The sequence below is a fragment of the Arvicanthis niloticus genome, chromosome 16 (assembly GCF_011762505.2).
Source record: "Arvicanthis niloticus isolate mArvNil1 chromosome 16, mArvNil1.pat.X, whole genome shotgun sequence".
Taxonomy (NCBI): Eukaryota; Metazoa; Chordata; class Mammalia; order Rodentia; family Muridae; genus Arvicanthis; species Arvicanthis niloticus.
Window position 1 is genome coordinate 66,781,918 of NC_047673.1, and position 14,678 is coordinate 66,796,595.

At 40.1% G+C, this 14,678-nt stretch overlaps 2 protein-coding genes across 23 annotated transcripts in view; one reads left to right on the plus strand and one right to left on the minus strand.

The window, feature by feature from the left end:
- Cep170 (centrosomal protein 170) overlaps positions 1-6,930 on the minus strand; it is an 83,572-nt gene extending 76,642 nt beyond the window's left edge. For all 11 annotated transcript variants that reach the window (XM_076914561.1, XM_076914560.1, XM_076914557.1 and 8 more), the window contains exon 1: positions 6,439-6,930. The gene's annotated coding sequence lies outside the window, so the exon portion shown is untranslated. The remainder of the gene's footprint in view (positions 1-6,438) is intronic.
- Sdccag8 (SHH signaling and ciliogenesis regulator SDCCAG8) overlaps positions 6,790-14,678 on the plus strand; it is a 194,480-nt gene continuing 186,591 nt past the window's right edge. For 6 of the 12 annotated variants that reach the window (XR_013104484.1, XM_076914564.1, XM_076914563.1 and 3 more), the window contains exon 1: positions 7,353-7,590. Coding sequence is in view for 8 of the 12 variants with exons in the window: in XM_076914564.1 (XP_076770679.1) it covers positions 7,524-7,590 (67 nt within the window). In the remaining 4 variants the exon portion in view is untranslated. Of the gene's footprint in view, positions 7,591-14,678 lie in introns of all 12 variants that reach the window. The other 6 variants (XR_013104485.1, XM_034520156.2, XM_076914569.1 and 3 more) reach the window with 6 other exon arrangements.

Below are 14,678 nucleotides of genomic sequence, written 5' to 3' on the forward strand. Positions count from 1 at the left end.
TCCTCCTCCTCCTCTTCCCTTCTCTCACTCATCTCCAGTCACAGTGGCCTCTTTGTTCTCAAATTCACTTATCCCATTCCCTGCAGAACCACACTGCATGTGAGAATATTCTCTACCCAGATACCTACATGTCTTCCCCCCACCACTTAAGCTGGAATGTTAAATATCTGGGGTAGGTTGGTGACCATTGTTTCTGAAGACTGATTTCTCAAATACTCAGAAATCATGGCATTCAAGATGGAAGGAGGGTTAAGATTATTATTTGTAATTGTTTGAATTGAGAGATACATTGGAGAAAGTGGTAATTCAGTATTTATAAAACAGGGGTAAGAAGGAATTTACATACCATTTAAAAATATTGAACCACTTGAACCATTTGTATGTACTCACACCTTAAAAAAAAAAAAAAAAGGAAAGTCTACCATCCCTCCCTCTTTAATTTAATTAATTTTATTCACTTTCTTTTGCCTTCTCTTCTGTCAACTGGCCTTAGGTTTTATCAATATCATTTTAATAAATTCTGGCCAGTTTATATGTTAATTCTGCAGCTATGGTCTAAATACAGTTGTAGTGAAACCACTGTCCTCATTTCAAGCCATGCAGTAGTGTTTGCACTCTACAGCTGTCACAAACTTAACAACAGCAATGCCTTTCTTGGTGCTGATAAACTCTGCTTCATAGCACCTTTCCTTACTCAACCTTATTATCATATAGTGACATTATCATCCATATCCTCAAAACTCCTAGTTTCATTTAATTCCTTTATTAATCAAGGAAAAAAAGAAACCAAACTACAAATAATTTTTATTACTTTTGTATCACTTCTCCACCCCCAGCATATTTTATGTGGCACTGATTCTATTTATAAATCTTGACTATGAGAAGTACTCGGACAGGATGAAGACATTAGAGATATGGCTTATTAAATTTATAAATGTCCAAAAGCCAGGAAGGGAAGCTAATCCCTTGGATGAGAAGATAGACTCATGATTCAAGAAAATTTCAACAAATTTGTATTATAGTCACATTAAAACAGGTAAAATTGAGTAGAAGGTAAGGGTAAATCATTGCTTCAAAAATATTGCCCATGTTATAAATGGAGTATGTGAGACTAGCAAATATACATAAGGATATTTATATAGACTGCATTAGTAGTTTTCAGAAAAAAAAACTCAAAAAACAAAATGAGAACCAACATAAGGTTGTTGAGTTTCTAATGGTTAAAACACTAGAATAAAACAAAACTTACAACTAGTGTCAAAGAAAACTAATGACTTATTAACAATATCAGTTCGTAAGAAAGAGTACTGTAATATTAGGAAAGCAGTACAGAATTTCACCGAATTACAAGAATGTAACTTTCAAGAACCATGATTACCCTCCCCATGGAAGTCTCAGAATTGAAAAAAAAATTACTGTTGCTAAAGACATGACACAACTTCAGACTGCAAACAAAAGTACATGGCTTTAAGTAAGCAATAGTTATACAGCCAGACTATAACTGCAGAATTAAATATGGAAATTGTACTGGGAAAAAAACCCACATCAACTCAACTGTCTCAAATTAGTTAGAGCCAAGAAAGGTAAAGGAAACTGTACAAATATGAAGTTGCGAGTGGTAATTTTGAAAAACTTTATTGTATTGTTTTTAAGATGGAACTACAGCTAATGGGAAGAATTCAGATAGTAAAATTGGCATTAGATTGCATGCTTTTTATAATTCCTGGGTTATGGCTGACTATCACCTCCATTCCATTTCTCTCCCACCTCTCTGTCCCCACTCTCTGCTCTTCATCTTCCAACTCACATGTGTTCTTATCTTTCCTGTCCCCTAAAGAAAAGAATTATGTTACCCTCTTATGGGATTCTTTCTAGTATCCTAGGTTCTACATACACTCTGTGTGTGTGTGTGTGTGTGTGTGTGTGTGTCTGTTTGAGATAGAGAGAGGAGATGGGCAGAGACAAAGAGATGATTAAAATATGAAAATGTCATAGCAAAAGCCATTATTATAGAATCCCAGAGCTCCTATCTTTATCCAGAAGACAGGGATTTATATCCTGATACTCGTTCCTTCCTAGTGTGGCCATACTGAATAAAGGCCCTCTCTGCATCCCACTCCTCTCCACTCTCCATGTAGCAGATGGCTCAGTCTCATTAGCTGGGACCTCCTCTGGCCTAGGACTCAACCTAGACCTTTCATTAAAATTTCTGAAGGTTAAATGGACTTCCTTTCAAGTCTAGGAAAGAGTTCAAGGCCAAGCTGAATCTCAAGAATTTTAGCAACATGTGGCATTTTATTTTTAAATTTCAGCATTTTATTAATGACAATAAAGGAACAGGTATCATCACTTAACTTACTAAAAAAAGATAAGGCAAAATAATTTTGACTTTGGTCAAATCACAAAGGTTCAGTTACAAACTCAACAATTCTGCGATATGTGCCATAAAAACAGTTATTAACTAACTCTGTGCTTCAAGGTTTTTAAAGAGCTTATTAAGACTTTATGTGTTTTGCTTGCGTGTACAATATTCACCATGTGTGTCTCCGTTGTCTGGAGGGCAGAAGAGGGTGTCTGGCTCCTTGTAGCTGGAATTACAGGTGGTTGGAAACAACTTCTTTGTTGTTGGGAACTAAACTGAGGTCCTTGGAAGAGCAGCTAGTGATCTTAACTGCTGAGCCATATCTCCAATCCCAAGGTTTTAAACTTTAAATGTATAAGATAATACTGTGATAAAGGATGTTTAAAAAGAAAAAAAAAAAAAGAAACCTGCCATTTAGTAAGTGCTCCATACAGTGTATTTTTTGCCTTTTCAATAATACCCCCAAAGAGAAATATTTTCTGTAGCATTTATTAATTATTAGTGCACTAAAATGGTTGCTTATTCTCTGCTATGTTTCACTTGGTTTCAATTCTACACAGTGCTTGGGATTCTTCACCCTTGTATTGTTACTATTGTATGAAAGTAATTTATATGGCATTAGTTTTCCTCCAGTTTCTTCTATGCTTTTGTTTGACATGAAAATAGATTTCATATTTGCTATGTTACTTTGCCTAAAAATTACATATCCTGTTGCACAATCATTTCAACTAAACTGGACAAGAAAACCAGTTTAATAAACTACAGATGTTTTCTTATTCTTTTATACCACAAAAAAGTGAACTCACTACTAAACACATCCCTCATAAAACATTAGAGCAAATAAATCAAAGCTCATTTTGCCAAGGGTAGTTACTAAAAATTTTCATTGTTAAGGAAAATTAAAGGAGAAAAGATGGTCTGAGGCTTTTATGCCACTAAATAGGACTCTCTATTATTTTAGTGAAAGAGGTCTATGCTTAATGCTTTAATCATTATCTATCCATCAAATATTGGTGTATTAACTAATCTAGAAAAACTTGCAACTATACAGGTATTTTACAGCTTAGTGTCATCTATCATACTCTTTTTAGAATAGTACACTACTTAACAGTCTGATGTTTAAGACAGAAGAAAAATCATTATGCATTAAATAGTGAAAAATATTTATCAGGAACAGAATTTTGTTAAGTGAATAAACCATACAGGGTCTGTTAAAGGACTTGTTAAGTAAGCAAGACGAGCAGATGGTTCAGACAGACAGAACCCATGTAAATGCTGGGCAGGCTTGGTGACCTGTGTGGGGATGTACAGTTAGGGCTCAGAGTAAAGGTAAGAGATCTCTGGAATAAGTTAGCTAGTGAGGTGAGCTTTATTCATAAGCTATAGGTTCAACAAACACATCCTGCCTCAAAATAAACAATGTAAAAAGCAATCAAGGAAGATTTCAGTCTCAGGCCTCCATGTGCACAGGCACACATGCAGGCCCCAACACATGCAAACATTCATATACCCATGTATGTAAATACACCACACACACACACGGGAAAAAAAGAGAAAGCAAACCCATACAGATATAAAGTTCACATATTGAGCTTTAACCACTAGAGGTGCAGTATCTGATCTCTACCAAATGCAATAATAAAATTGAGTTTTGACCCCTGCCCTTGTAAAGAAAAAGTAATAAGAAAGTGACAAATGACTGATTATGGAATTTTAAAAACAACTCTGATATTTGAATTAGCATGCAGAAGTGATATTGATGTTTATTTTAATGCTAAAATAAGAAACATGAAGATTATGTATTCTACACAAAGCAATTTTAGGATACCATGAAATTTATTGGTAAGATATACTTAAAATTTTACTAAATAAAATTCACACATGGAATCTGATTATGATTTTTTTTTAAACTGGTTGAAATCTAAGCCAAGCCAAGCATACCATTAATCCTAGCACTAGGAAAGCAGAGGCAAGAAAAATCTCTCAGTTCAAGGCCAGCCTGTCTACAGAGCAAGTTCCAGGACAGCCAAAGCTACACAGAAACCATGTCTCAAAAAACAACAACAAAACAAAACCCCCAAACAAACAAGAAATTGGCTGTAATCTAATATAAAATAACATTAAGATAGAGTAGAATTAAAGAACAAAAGTTAAGTATTAAAAAATCTACTTTAGCAAAAGAAGCTCCCCCAATATTATCAAAAGGTGAGTTCTAGTGTAAGTTGAGAAGAATATAATTCATTAAAGAAAAACCAACATCATTAAGTTCTTGTGTATATATTTTATTTTTAACACAGGTTGTAGAGTTGATCATGTTATAATATTAGGACATGTATTACATTTTGGTTATTAATAAGTATGGAAGACATTTTTTTTTTACAAAAAGCACATTTTTTCTTTAGTCTATAAAACTTAAGCTCCACTTCAGTATAATTAGTAATATATGTCACAATGTAAGGATTAAATTAATACAACTGTGAGAATAGAGTTAACTGATGCAGACCACTCGAAGAATATGTGGAATATGTTCTAATAATCTGTGCAGGACAGGGGACTAGGGTACACACATAGGAGAGATCACACTGCAATAAAGATCTTTGTTTTGTTTGCCTCTGCCTTCCATTGCTTCAGAGTTGGCAGACAAGTCAGCCAACTTTGCCTGTTAGTATCTTAGTTTCTGTTAAGCCCACTTCAGACTCCTGGTTTGGGACACCAACGTTTTAGTTTTATAGTACTTACAAAAGGAAAAACTAAAAGCTGCGCAGGTTTTATTTTTTTTTAAAAACAATGGCAAAAATGGTTAACTTGCTATTTCTTAGTGCTCAATTCCTCAGTCCCTGAAGGCTTAATACATAGGGCTTTATCAGTAAAGATTTAGGTTCTGTATTTATAACTCTCACATTAACCCTCCACTTGCTCCTCCTCCTCATCCTGCTTCATCCTATCGGCTGCTTGTTTTAAGCAAAAAGATTGGCAAAGCACTGCAAATACCATAAGCTTAAGATTTCAAACGATTTTAAAGGATGCATTTTCAAGTAAATTTATTGTTTGCTTCAACAAATTCCTGAATTTGTTGAATTTTCATTAACAGAATAAAACCGAATTGATTTCAGAAACTAAAACATAGCTGGCCTATTTTTTTTTTGTTTTGTTTGCTTTAAGTCTATCCTAATATATTCCCTTAGGAACATGAACGCATTACCCACCCAGTGGAAAAAATAATTCTGCTGGTTCATTTCCCTGCTAAACAACAGCTTCGCTGTCAGGCCCTACCTAAAAGCCCAGCCTCATTGTCACCTAGTAATTTTATATTGATCAGCTTGGCAGACTTGGGACTCTAGCCTGTACAGCCTGTCTTTATATTCTTTGGGGATCGGGGGTCAGGAAGACAGTTTATACTCAAGATCAGAGAATAGAGATCACATGACTTAGGATACAATTCCTTGTCTTCCCTTACGTGTCACGCAGCTGCTATTTCTCCCCCTTGAATAAAATGGAAGTGAACTAGACCCAAACCGTACAACTGAATCTTGGGACAATGAAGCCCACAGGAAGCCACTCGCTCCTCCCGTGGGTTTACTACCGAGCTAGAGGCTACGTGGGGTGCAGTCGCCCGGCAAGCTGCGTGACAGCAAGTCTTCCACGCCCTCCCAACGCCATCTGAAGGCTCGTCGTCCGTCACCCCCTCCCCAACGCCGGCACCCTCCTCACACCCCGAAACCAACCCTACAAAAGGGATGGGCGCACTGGAAAACTCCCTTCCCCGGCGGCCGCGCAGCCATTCCCTCGACGCACCGCCCGCAGCGTTCCCAGGCTGCTCAGGCTGCGGCTGCACAAAGCGGGAGTGAACAGAAGAGGAACGGGCGCACTGAGGGGAAGCCGGCCCGGGGCAGTCGGCCGCAGCCCATGGGGGAGGGGAGGAGACTGGAGGGCGGCGGCCGCGCGGGGCGTCCGGGTGGCGTCCCTCGGCCTCCAGGCCCGCACTCCACGCCGCCGCGGGCCGCGCCCGGCTCCGGCCGCCGGAGCTGAGGATGTGCAGAATCCCGGGCCGTGCCGACCCCGAGCGCATCACTTACCCCTCACCGAGGGACCGGACCGGGAGGCGGGGCGCGGCGCGTCCCGTCAGTCTCTGCCACGCTGTCCTCCCCCCACCCCCTCGCCGTTGTCCTCGTCGTCGTCGCCGCCGCTGTGGAGCTGGGGCCCCCTCGGTTCCGCTGGGCAATAACGTTATTCCACACACGCCCCACACATAGCGGGAACAGCAGCGAGCGGCAGCTCAGTGCGCAGGCGCCTCGCAGAGGGCACCGAGCCAGGCCCTCTCCCTCCTCCAGCCAGGACCCAGCGATGCCTCACTGCGCAGGCGCCAGACCCAGACAATGAAAGGGGGCTTTGCAGAGGGTCTCACCCACACGCTCTAGCAGCTGCCCACTGCGCAGGCGTGCCCTCAAGACCCGCTTGAACAATGAAGAGCGGCTCGGCTGGAGTGGGACCGCAACCAATCCGGACTACGATTCCCAGCGGGCAGCGCGCCAACTTCACGCGGAGGGCGGGGCTCTGGGCAAGCTAGGAGTTGCAGTGTCCGCCGCCTTCACAGTCTGGCTGCTGAAGATTTACACTTCATTTTCTAAGGAAAAAAATTTTTGACAGAAAGCCTAACTAAAACCTCGTTTACAGTGAATCCTTGCGAGGGCTCATGGATCAACTCCACACCGGCCCGTTTTGAAGAGTCTAAGTCCCTCACCGAGCCCGTTCTATTAAGCGGGTCGATACAGTTTACTAAGGATGGCAGGACAGCAGTACTAATCCAAGCTATGCAAAAGGAAAGGGCGCGGCCTGCCAACCCGTCTCTTGGCAACCGGCTCAGGCCGCTAAACTGCCGGAGTGGCGCCCCGAGCGCATAGCCCTCTGGGAAGTGTAGTATAGTTTGAAGGCTCATAAGAGTTTCGAGGCTGCAGGCTTTGAGCTTGAGAACTACAATTCCCGACGTTCACCATGAGGGCCAGGGGATAGGAAGAGCCCTCAGGACCTCGGTCCGGGGTTCCTGGCTCCCTAGTGACAGCAGCGACAGGAAGCAGGCAGACATCCCCCAACCCCCAGCGCTAGGCCTGTCCTCGGAGGGGTGTACTGGACACTTTCCCGCATAACTCCCATCTCTGACCCTATGGCGAAGTCCCCAGGGAACTCTACCCTGGAGGACAGTCTGGGGCTATACCAACGGAGTCTCCGGGGTGAGTTGCTCCGAATCTCAGTGCCTGGTAGCTCCTAGGTACCACGGGCTATAGTGGGTTTTTTCCAAACACTTTCCTTGAGCACTAACCAGGGTGTGGAAGAAGAAAACGGATGTTGCTCTGATCTTATGGATGAAATCTTTTAGTTTTGTTTTTAGGATTAAGCAGCATTATTAACTGTGATTCTTGTGGTTACCTGACCCTACAAGGGACCTACATCTTGATTTAAGTGTCTTATCGACCAGTACCAGCACAAACTCATGGGCAGCTCCATGCCACTTTTACCCTGTTGCCATGCTGTTGCTGTTTAATCCAATAAATTTTTTATTTATGTTTCTTACACATGCAAATTCTGGTGTAGTAAGGCAAATCTGACATACGTTCAGAAACAAAACACTGGTAGTTATTTGAAATAATACAATATTTACTGATCTACATTATTTTCATGTAGCAAAGCATTTAAAACTGTATCTTACTAATTCCCCCCACCCCCTTTACCTGTCAGGAAATCAAAGCTGGGAGAGGTTGAGTTGTAGGCCAAAATTCACACAGCAAAGGCAGGTATTGAGTTCAGGCCTATCCATCTTCAAAGCCTATGCCTTTCTTATTAATCAAGTCATAATCACTATAATCGAAGTCTGTTTTAGTTAATTCAAGTTTTCTGAGCAAAGTACCAGAAGAATGATTATCTGGCAAAGTGCTATCCGTACTCATAGCTAGCTAGCTAGCTCTGTTCTTTTGACCACATGCAAAATCTCTGGAAACTTGAGAGTTTGTTATTATGAATTTGTGGTGCCAACTACAACATGATTATTGTGGAGAACAAATAAACAAAACAAATAAAGAACATAAAACTGATTTATTTTCAGAGCTTAAGAAATCATTAATCGGTAGCAAGAAATGCATGTTAGGGGCTGGGAATGTGCCTCAGTATTAGAATGCTTGTCTGGCATGTGAACAAGAAGGAAGGAGAGATGAGCAAGTAAATGTGGAACATAGAAAGTGAAAATGTTACTAAAGTTTTATTCTTCAGGTTATGATGTCCTTTTTCCTATTCTGCATTTTCATAACCCTATATGCAATGACCAACAGTTAAAATATTTGAATCATTTTTATCCTGAATTATTCAGCAATTAATAACCGAATGCCTGATTGGGTTAGTCATACTAGGTGATGAACCGACAACGAGTCTCTGTGGTGTGGAGTCTTTGGATTAATGGGGGAGACAATAAGCAAAGCTATGGTTTAAAATAAGGGTGGTAACCAATGTTGGGCACGCAAATGCTTTTTAAATGTTAGCATTTAAACATTTGTTTCCTGTAAAATTTAATTTTTTTTGAGAAGACTGGAAAGTTTATCTCCTTCCGACTTTGTAGTCTATTTGTCATCTGTGATGTTACAGATTGTTAGCAGCCTCAGTATTCAAACTATAGGATGGTGAAATTAAATGCAGCCCTCCTCCTATTGATATTTCAAGAGTTGGTGGATTCCAAAGTAACTGCTTCTAACTTTTATGTTGGAATCAAGAAAAACTCTGTGTTCAACATATAAATGGTTATAATTTTTTTTGTTATAATTTTTTTGAGTGGTTAAGTTTTTCTGTTTGTTTTTGTTGTGGTTGATTGGTTAGTTGTTTTTTTTTCATCTAGTTCTTCTGTGACATAATTTTGGGCTTTTATTTAAATACTGGGGACTGTTTAATATTAATTATTTTTATATAGACACATGATTGATCTGACTAGGGCAATGGAATGAAGAAATGACAGACAACATCAGCTGGGACACAGTGGGCCTTGGTCTCCGGTGGAGACATAGCAGCAGCAGTCTGTAAACTCAGCCTCAGTAGGGAGTTTCTGGAGAGGAACAGTCTGATGCTGCAGTCATCTGGGATGAGAAAGCTGTGGTCTGTAGTTTCTACATGTACTGGTTTCAGCTAAATGTCAGGTATATCCATGCCCTGCTACTCTCCAGAGCCTGACCTGGGGAAGGCCGGGTCTGAGGCGCTGGGTCCTTGACATGGCTGCTCATGTCAACAACACACACTTACTCAGGACTTCATTTCCTCCCACACACTGGGGGATTGTTTAATATTAAGCATTTTGATATAGTCATAGGGCTAATTTCAAACTAATTTTATAGAAGTGGGTATAGCTTGATGGAATAGCACTTGCTTAGGCCTGGACAAGGTCCTGAATTCAATCCCCAGCACCATAAGAATCAAATCTTGTAGTGATATGTGGAGCAGTACTGCTATGGCTTCCAGTAGTAATAACATGAAGTTCTAATTAAGATAATTTTAAAATTTATAATTGGCATGATAACCATTTAAGGTCAAAACATTTGACCAATGGCAAATAAGAGGTATAGAAAAAGAGATAAACATTTGAAAAAATTATCATTTTAACAATGATTCAAGAAGTAGATTTGAGTTTCTCCTGGTTTTCAGGATGTATTGCTTTTTGATCACGCTTCTTAGCATATGCAACCATACCTAGAAAGAGACAACAAAATGGGGTCAAATCTGACCTTGAGTTTAGTCAAATGTCCATTACCACTTTTAGAGAGAATAGTTCCTTTAAAGTAAACTTTTGTTTTTAAGAGGTCAAACTGTGGTGAATATGACACCATTTGTTATTTCAAGAGTGCCCAATATTTAAGAATTGTGTTATAAAATGTCCTCTTTAGTTTATGCATATGGAAGAATAATAAAGTATTGGTATTTCTTCCTATTTCTTCCTGAGATTTTAAAAGCAGTGTGCATCCATTAATTGCTATTATTCTTCATTTTTATGAAGTAGCCACAGAAGCATTCAAGCTTCCCGCATAGTCACAGTGAGCATATCGCTGGTGTCCTGAGGGCCACAGATCAATCTGAGACTAGAAGGGATTTGGAAGGCCTCTAGGCAGGTGGCCAAATGTTTATTTACTAGATGTTTTAGGTGTTAACACATTTGAGCATGCAGTTTCAGTTTTTAAAGAACAGAGATCACAAGGCCATGGGTTATCTGTCCCTACTAACAGAGCCATGCGCCATCCCTTGGTGCATCCTGAGCTGTGTGAATGCAGTTTATCACCTGACCAAATGATTTCTGTTCACCTTTGGCTGAGTGGGTATACCATTCAAACAAGCCTGTGCTTTGACAGGAACACATACTTTCTCTTTTATGTGTACTCTGTATGCAGTTTTCCTCTTTCCCTTCACAACATTGGTTTTTCAGCCTGTGATGGAATCTGTGGAGAATATGACAGAGTCAGGAGAGAATGTGTGACTAGGCAGCAGATCACGGAACTTCCTGTCAATTTGCTGATTAGTATCTGTGTGACTTTGGATCAGTTAATAAGTTGGATTTGGATCTCTGTTTCCTCATCTGTAAAATTAAAAGCTTGAACTAGATGTGAGAATTATTGCCTGTGGGAGCAAAGATGGCAAGGTGTGGAAGGGACTTTGTGAAGACTAGGAAAAGAACAGCATTGTGGGCACACTGTACTTGTGCTTTTCACTTCCTCCTGGCTTCCTTCTCCCTTGTGTTTCCTGTTCTTCTGCTCTTTATCTAAGAGGAAAGCTGAGCACAAGCCTACCTAAGAGCCAAGAGTCTGCTCTGTCTCCTCAAGGATAAGGATCGTGCTAGCGCCTTGTGAAATTGAAAAGAGGTTGGACTGGTGCCTTGAAAGTGAGAAGGGGCTGTGGTACAAACACCAGTCTCGAGGAAGGGCCTTCCTTCTGTGTTTGATGTAGTTGGAGATAGTGTTGATGGAGGATGATTTACTTGGATGTGAGTGGTACATCTCTCTAGATCCTGCTAGGGAAGATTTCATATCTGCAGAAGGGTTATGTAATAGCACCACTAACGGAGAATTTCGCATGTGTGCCAGCTAGCAGTGATGTCATCTGGACCTTTGGCCTGCTTAAGTACACATGTTTATCTTTGGGGAAAGTTACTGTTTTTCTCAGATTTACTTACAAAACTTACATTTCTATTTCCATAAATATTTTTTGATTTTTCTTTTTATTATTTGCCATTGTTATTTGTATTTACGTGTCTGTAGGCACACACACAAAACACACAGACACACCTACACATACATCCGAAAGCACTTTGAGAGGGTGTAAAAATTATGAACAATTTTGTTTATATATTCATGTTAGTTTTAGTACTTTTAGCTTTTATAGTTCTTTTTTAATTTTTTTTTTTGAACTAGAATGAAAATCAAAAAGCAAGGTGTGATGAAATAGGCCATCCCAGTGCTGAGGAGGCTGAGGCAGGAGGATTTCTAGTTCAAGGCTACTAATGGTAGTTGAAAACAAAAGGTAAAAACAAAATCTCAGCTTTCTTTTCTTCTACTACTGAGGCAAAATAGGTAAAAGACAAGATTTAACAACAAACAAAAAGGATGTTCAACAGTAGTCACCCTACAACAAACAGAAAGGGTGTTCACAGCAGTCATCCCAACAACAGACAAAGGACGTTCACAGTAGTTAGCTAGAGTCAGCTCTGAAACCATAACTGTTTTAAATATGTTATAAAATTATAAGGGTACTTTACTGTGTTCCTGAAAAGAAGATGACAAGCTATTGGGAAAAGGAGAAAAATTTTATTCTATCTTGCTGTCTTTAAGGATTTGAACTTCAGTGACATTACCTGCTCATGACAAAGTTTTCACATGAGTCCAAAGGTGAAGAAAGTATCCTGATGCCCTTTGCACACATCCCAGAAACCTGGATCATTAAGCCCACTGAGAGGTTTGAAGGAGTAGACCTAGAGCTGATTCGGTATCAGGCTTTGGTTATCCTCTGCCCTACCAGCACCAGTAACAAGAGTGTGTTACTAATGCTGCCCACCTTAGCAAAAGGCTGCTACTGTAGTATGATAGAGTGGTATGCATGGTGGGTTTAACACTGACAGTGGGAATAGCTCTTCAAGACTCAGCAGGGGCTATCTTGCTGCATTGATCTCAACCAATAATTCTCAACTAGGGATAATTTTTCTAGCAAGCAAACATTTAGTAATGTCTACAGACATATTTAATCATCACAATTGGGGATAGAAAGGAGTGATACTGGCATCTCATGAGTAGAAGCCAGGGGCAGTGGCAAAGATGCATAGCCCGGTTCCTAAGACAGTTATCAGGTCTGAAACAGTGATAGTACTATGTTCAGAAACAATCATGTAGCCATTGCAAGGCTCTGCAAGAGACTCAAGCAAGAGTAATTACAATTATGAATATAGATTGTGTTGTCTGGTAACTCTACCCTAAATCTTCTGCCACTCAAGCTGGAGTTAATCTCCTATTGGTAAAAGGTGCATTAGTCTGCCAAACTGGTGCTAGCAAGGTCCCAGATGCATGCCACAAGATGGACATAGCAGTCTCAGACTTTCCACGTCACACCTATCCTTGATAATCTTCCAGGCCCTGCTTTCTTAGGATGGTCATACTTTTGTTGAGGTTGTCTTTCCACTGGCGCTGAACCCTTCAGCATGTTTTCAGTTATTAGAGTTAGAATTACAGTTTTGTTTGAGACATTTTTATTTCTGTAAAGTTCTGTTAGCCACTTCCACTATTGTTCTGGCTGCTTACAGACTTGGCTCTGTCCAACTTTGGATGAGGCTGTTTTTCTCATGATTTTGCTACCTGTTAGTTCCCTAGTAAAGCATGATAGCTGTCTTCTAAACCGGGCTGTGTTTCAGTCAAGTATAAACAGACTCATTTTTCTCATCTTCCTGTAGTTTCATTTTCTTTTCTTTTTTTTTTTTTCTGCTTGTCTGCCTAGTCTAAGCTTTTGTGTCAGGAACTGCAGGGCCTCTCACATCTCAGGCTAGGAAATGGTTCATTGCATGTTTTTTCGGAGACAGCTGGGCACTTTGCAGGATGAGTCCCCACCCCTGACACTAGGACATTTCTCTTTCATATCTCCTAGACAGATGGAAAATATAGAAATTAATAATTGACTAGATGAACATAGTTTTTGGTCTTAACACTAAGGGACTCTTGTGTTTTGTTCAAAAACATGTTAATTCTACCCCTAGCTGAGGAGCTATTGACAAGTCCTGTGGCTGGTTTGGGGGTGGCGGTGGGAGTAGAGGCCCTTCTTCAGTGGTGTAGCGACTGGTAAGTTGTCTTGTTTGTAAATAGCTCCACACCTGTACTCATGCAGGCAATCCTAATTATCCTAGTGGGTTTATAAAGCAACAACAACAAAATAACCCACATTTAAATAGAAGACTTTTGGGGGAGGAGGAAGGTATAGAGGGAGTGGGGGTTAGTAAGGGAGAGTAGTAGATGTTGAATAGGATCATAAACATTATATGCGTGCACATAATTGTCAAAGTTTAAAGCTATCCTTTAAAAAGTTAATGTTTACGAAGAGAGCCTCAATGGTGAGCCAGGAGTTAAAATGCAAGGAGAAGAGAGATTGACTGAGAAATGAGTAAGGCACACTTTGACTTCAGTCTTCAGCTTACAAACCTTTTAGGAGCTCCTTGTACTGACTGATGTTTAGATAATGGACTGCAGAAATAATTCACTTGCATTTATATTCATGTGACCTGCCAGATGCAGAGGTTTTATTTGCATTTATATGCATACTTAAATTTATATACAGCCTGCAGTTGGTGCTGGAGAGAAGAAATCAAGATGTATTCTGAAACAGGCAAGTGGCCTCAGAGAACAGAGGAAATGGATATTCTTTCTGGCTCTTGGTTAGATAAAGCTGTTGCCATGAGCAGTGGGGTAGGAAATGATAATGGATCCTCCTGTCTAATCTGTTTCCTTAAGTGTGAGTCCCAGTGAGCTGCAGCTGGTGGATGATGGACAGTTCCGTTGCAGTGACTCCAGTTAAAGAGTCATGGCATTTCATCTGTCTTGAGTCGTCTTAATTTATCCCTCAGGATTAAGTCAGTTTGTTATGCTGCTGTGGAGAATTGAAACTATTTAGAGTGCTTTGAAATGTTATGCTAAAAATGATTTTAAAATGTCATTTAACTTGATCTTAGTTTTAGGATTTAGTTCTTGCAAAGATTTCTTCTCTGACACGTATAACTACTGATTGAGTACTTGCAAAAACAAAACAGATAAACGAAAATTCACTT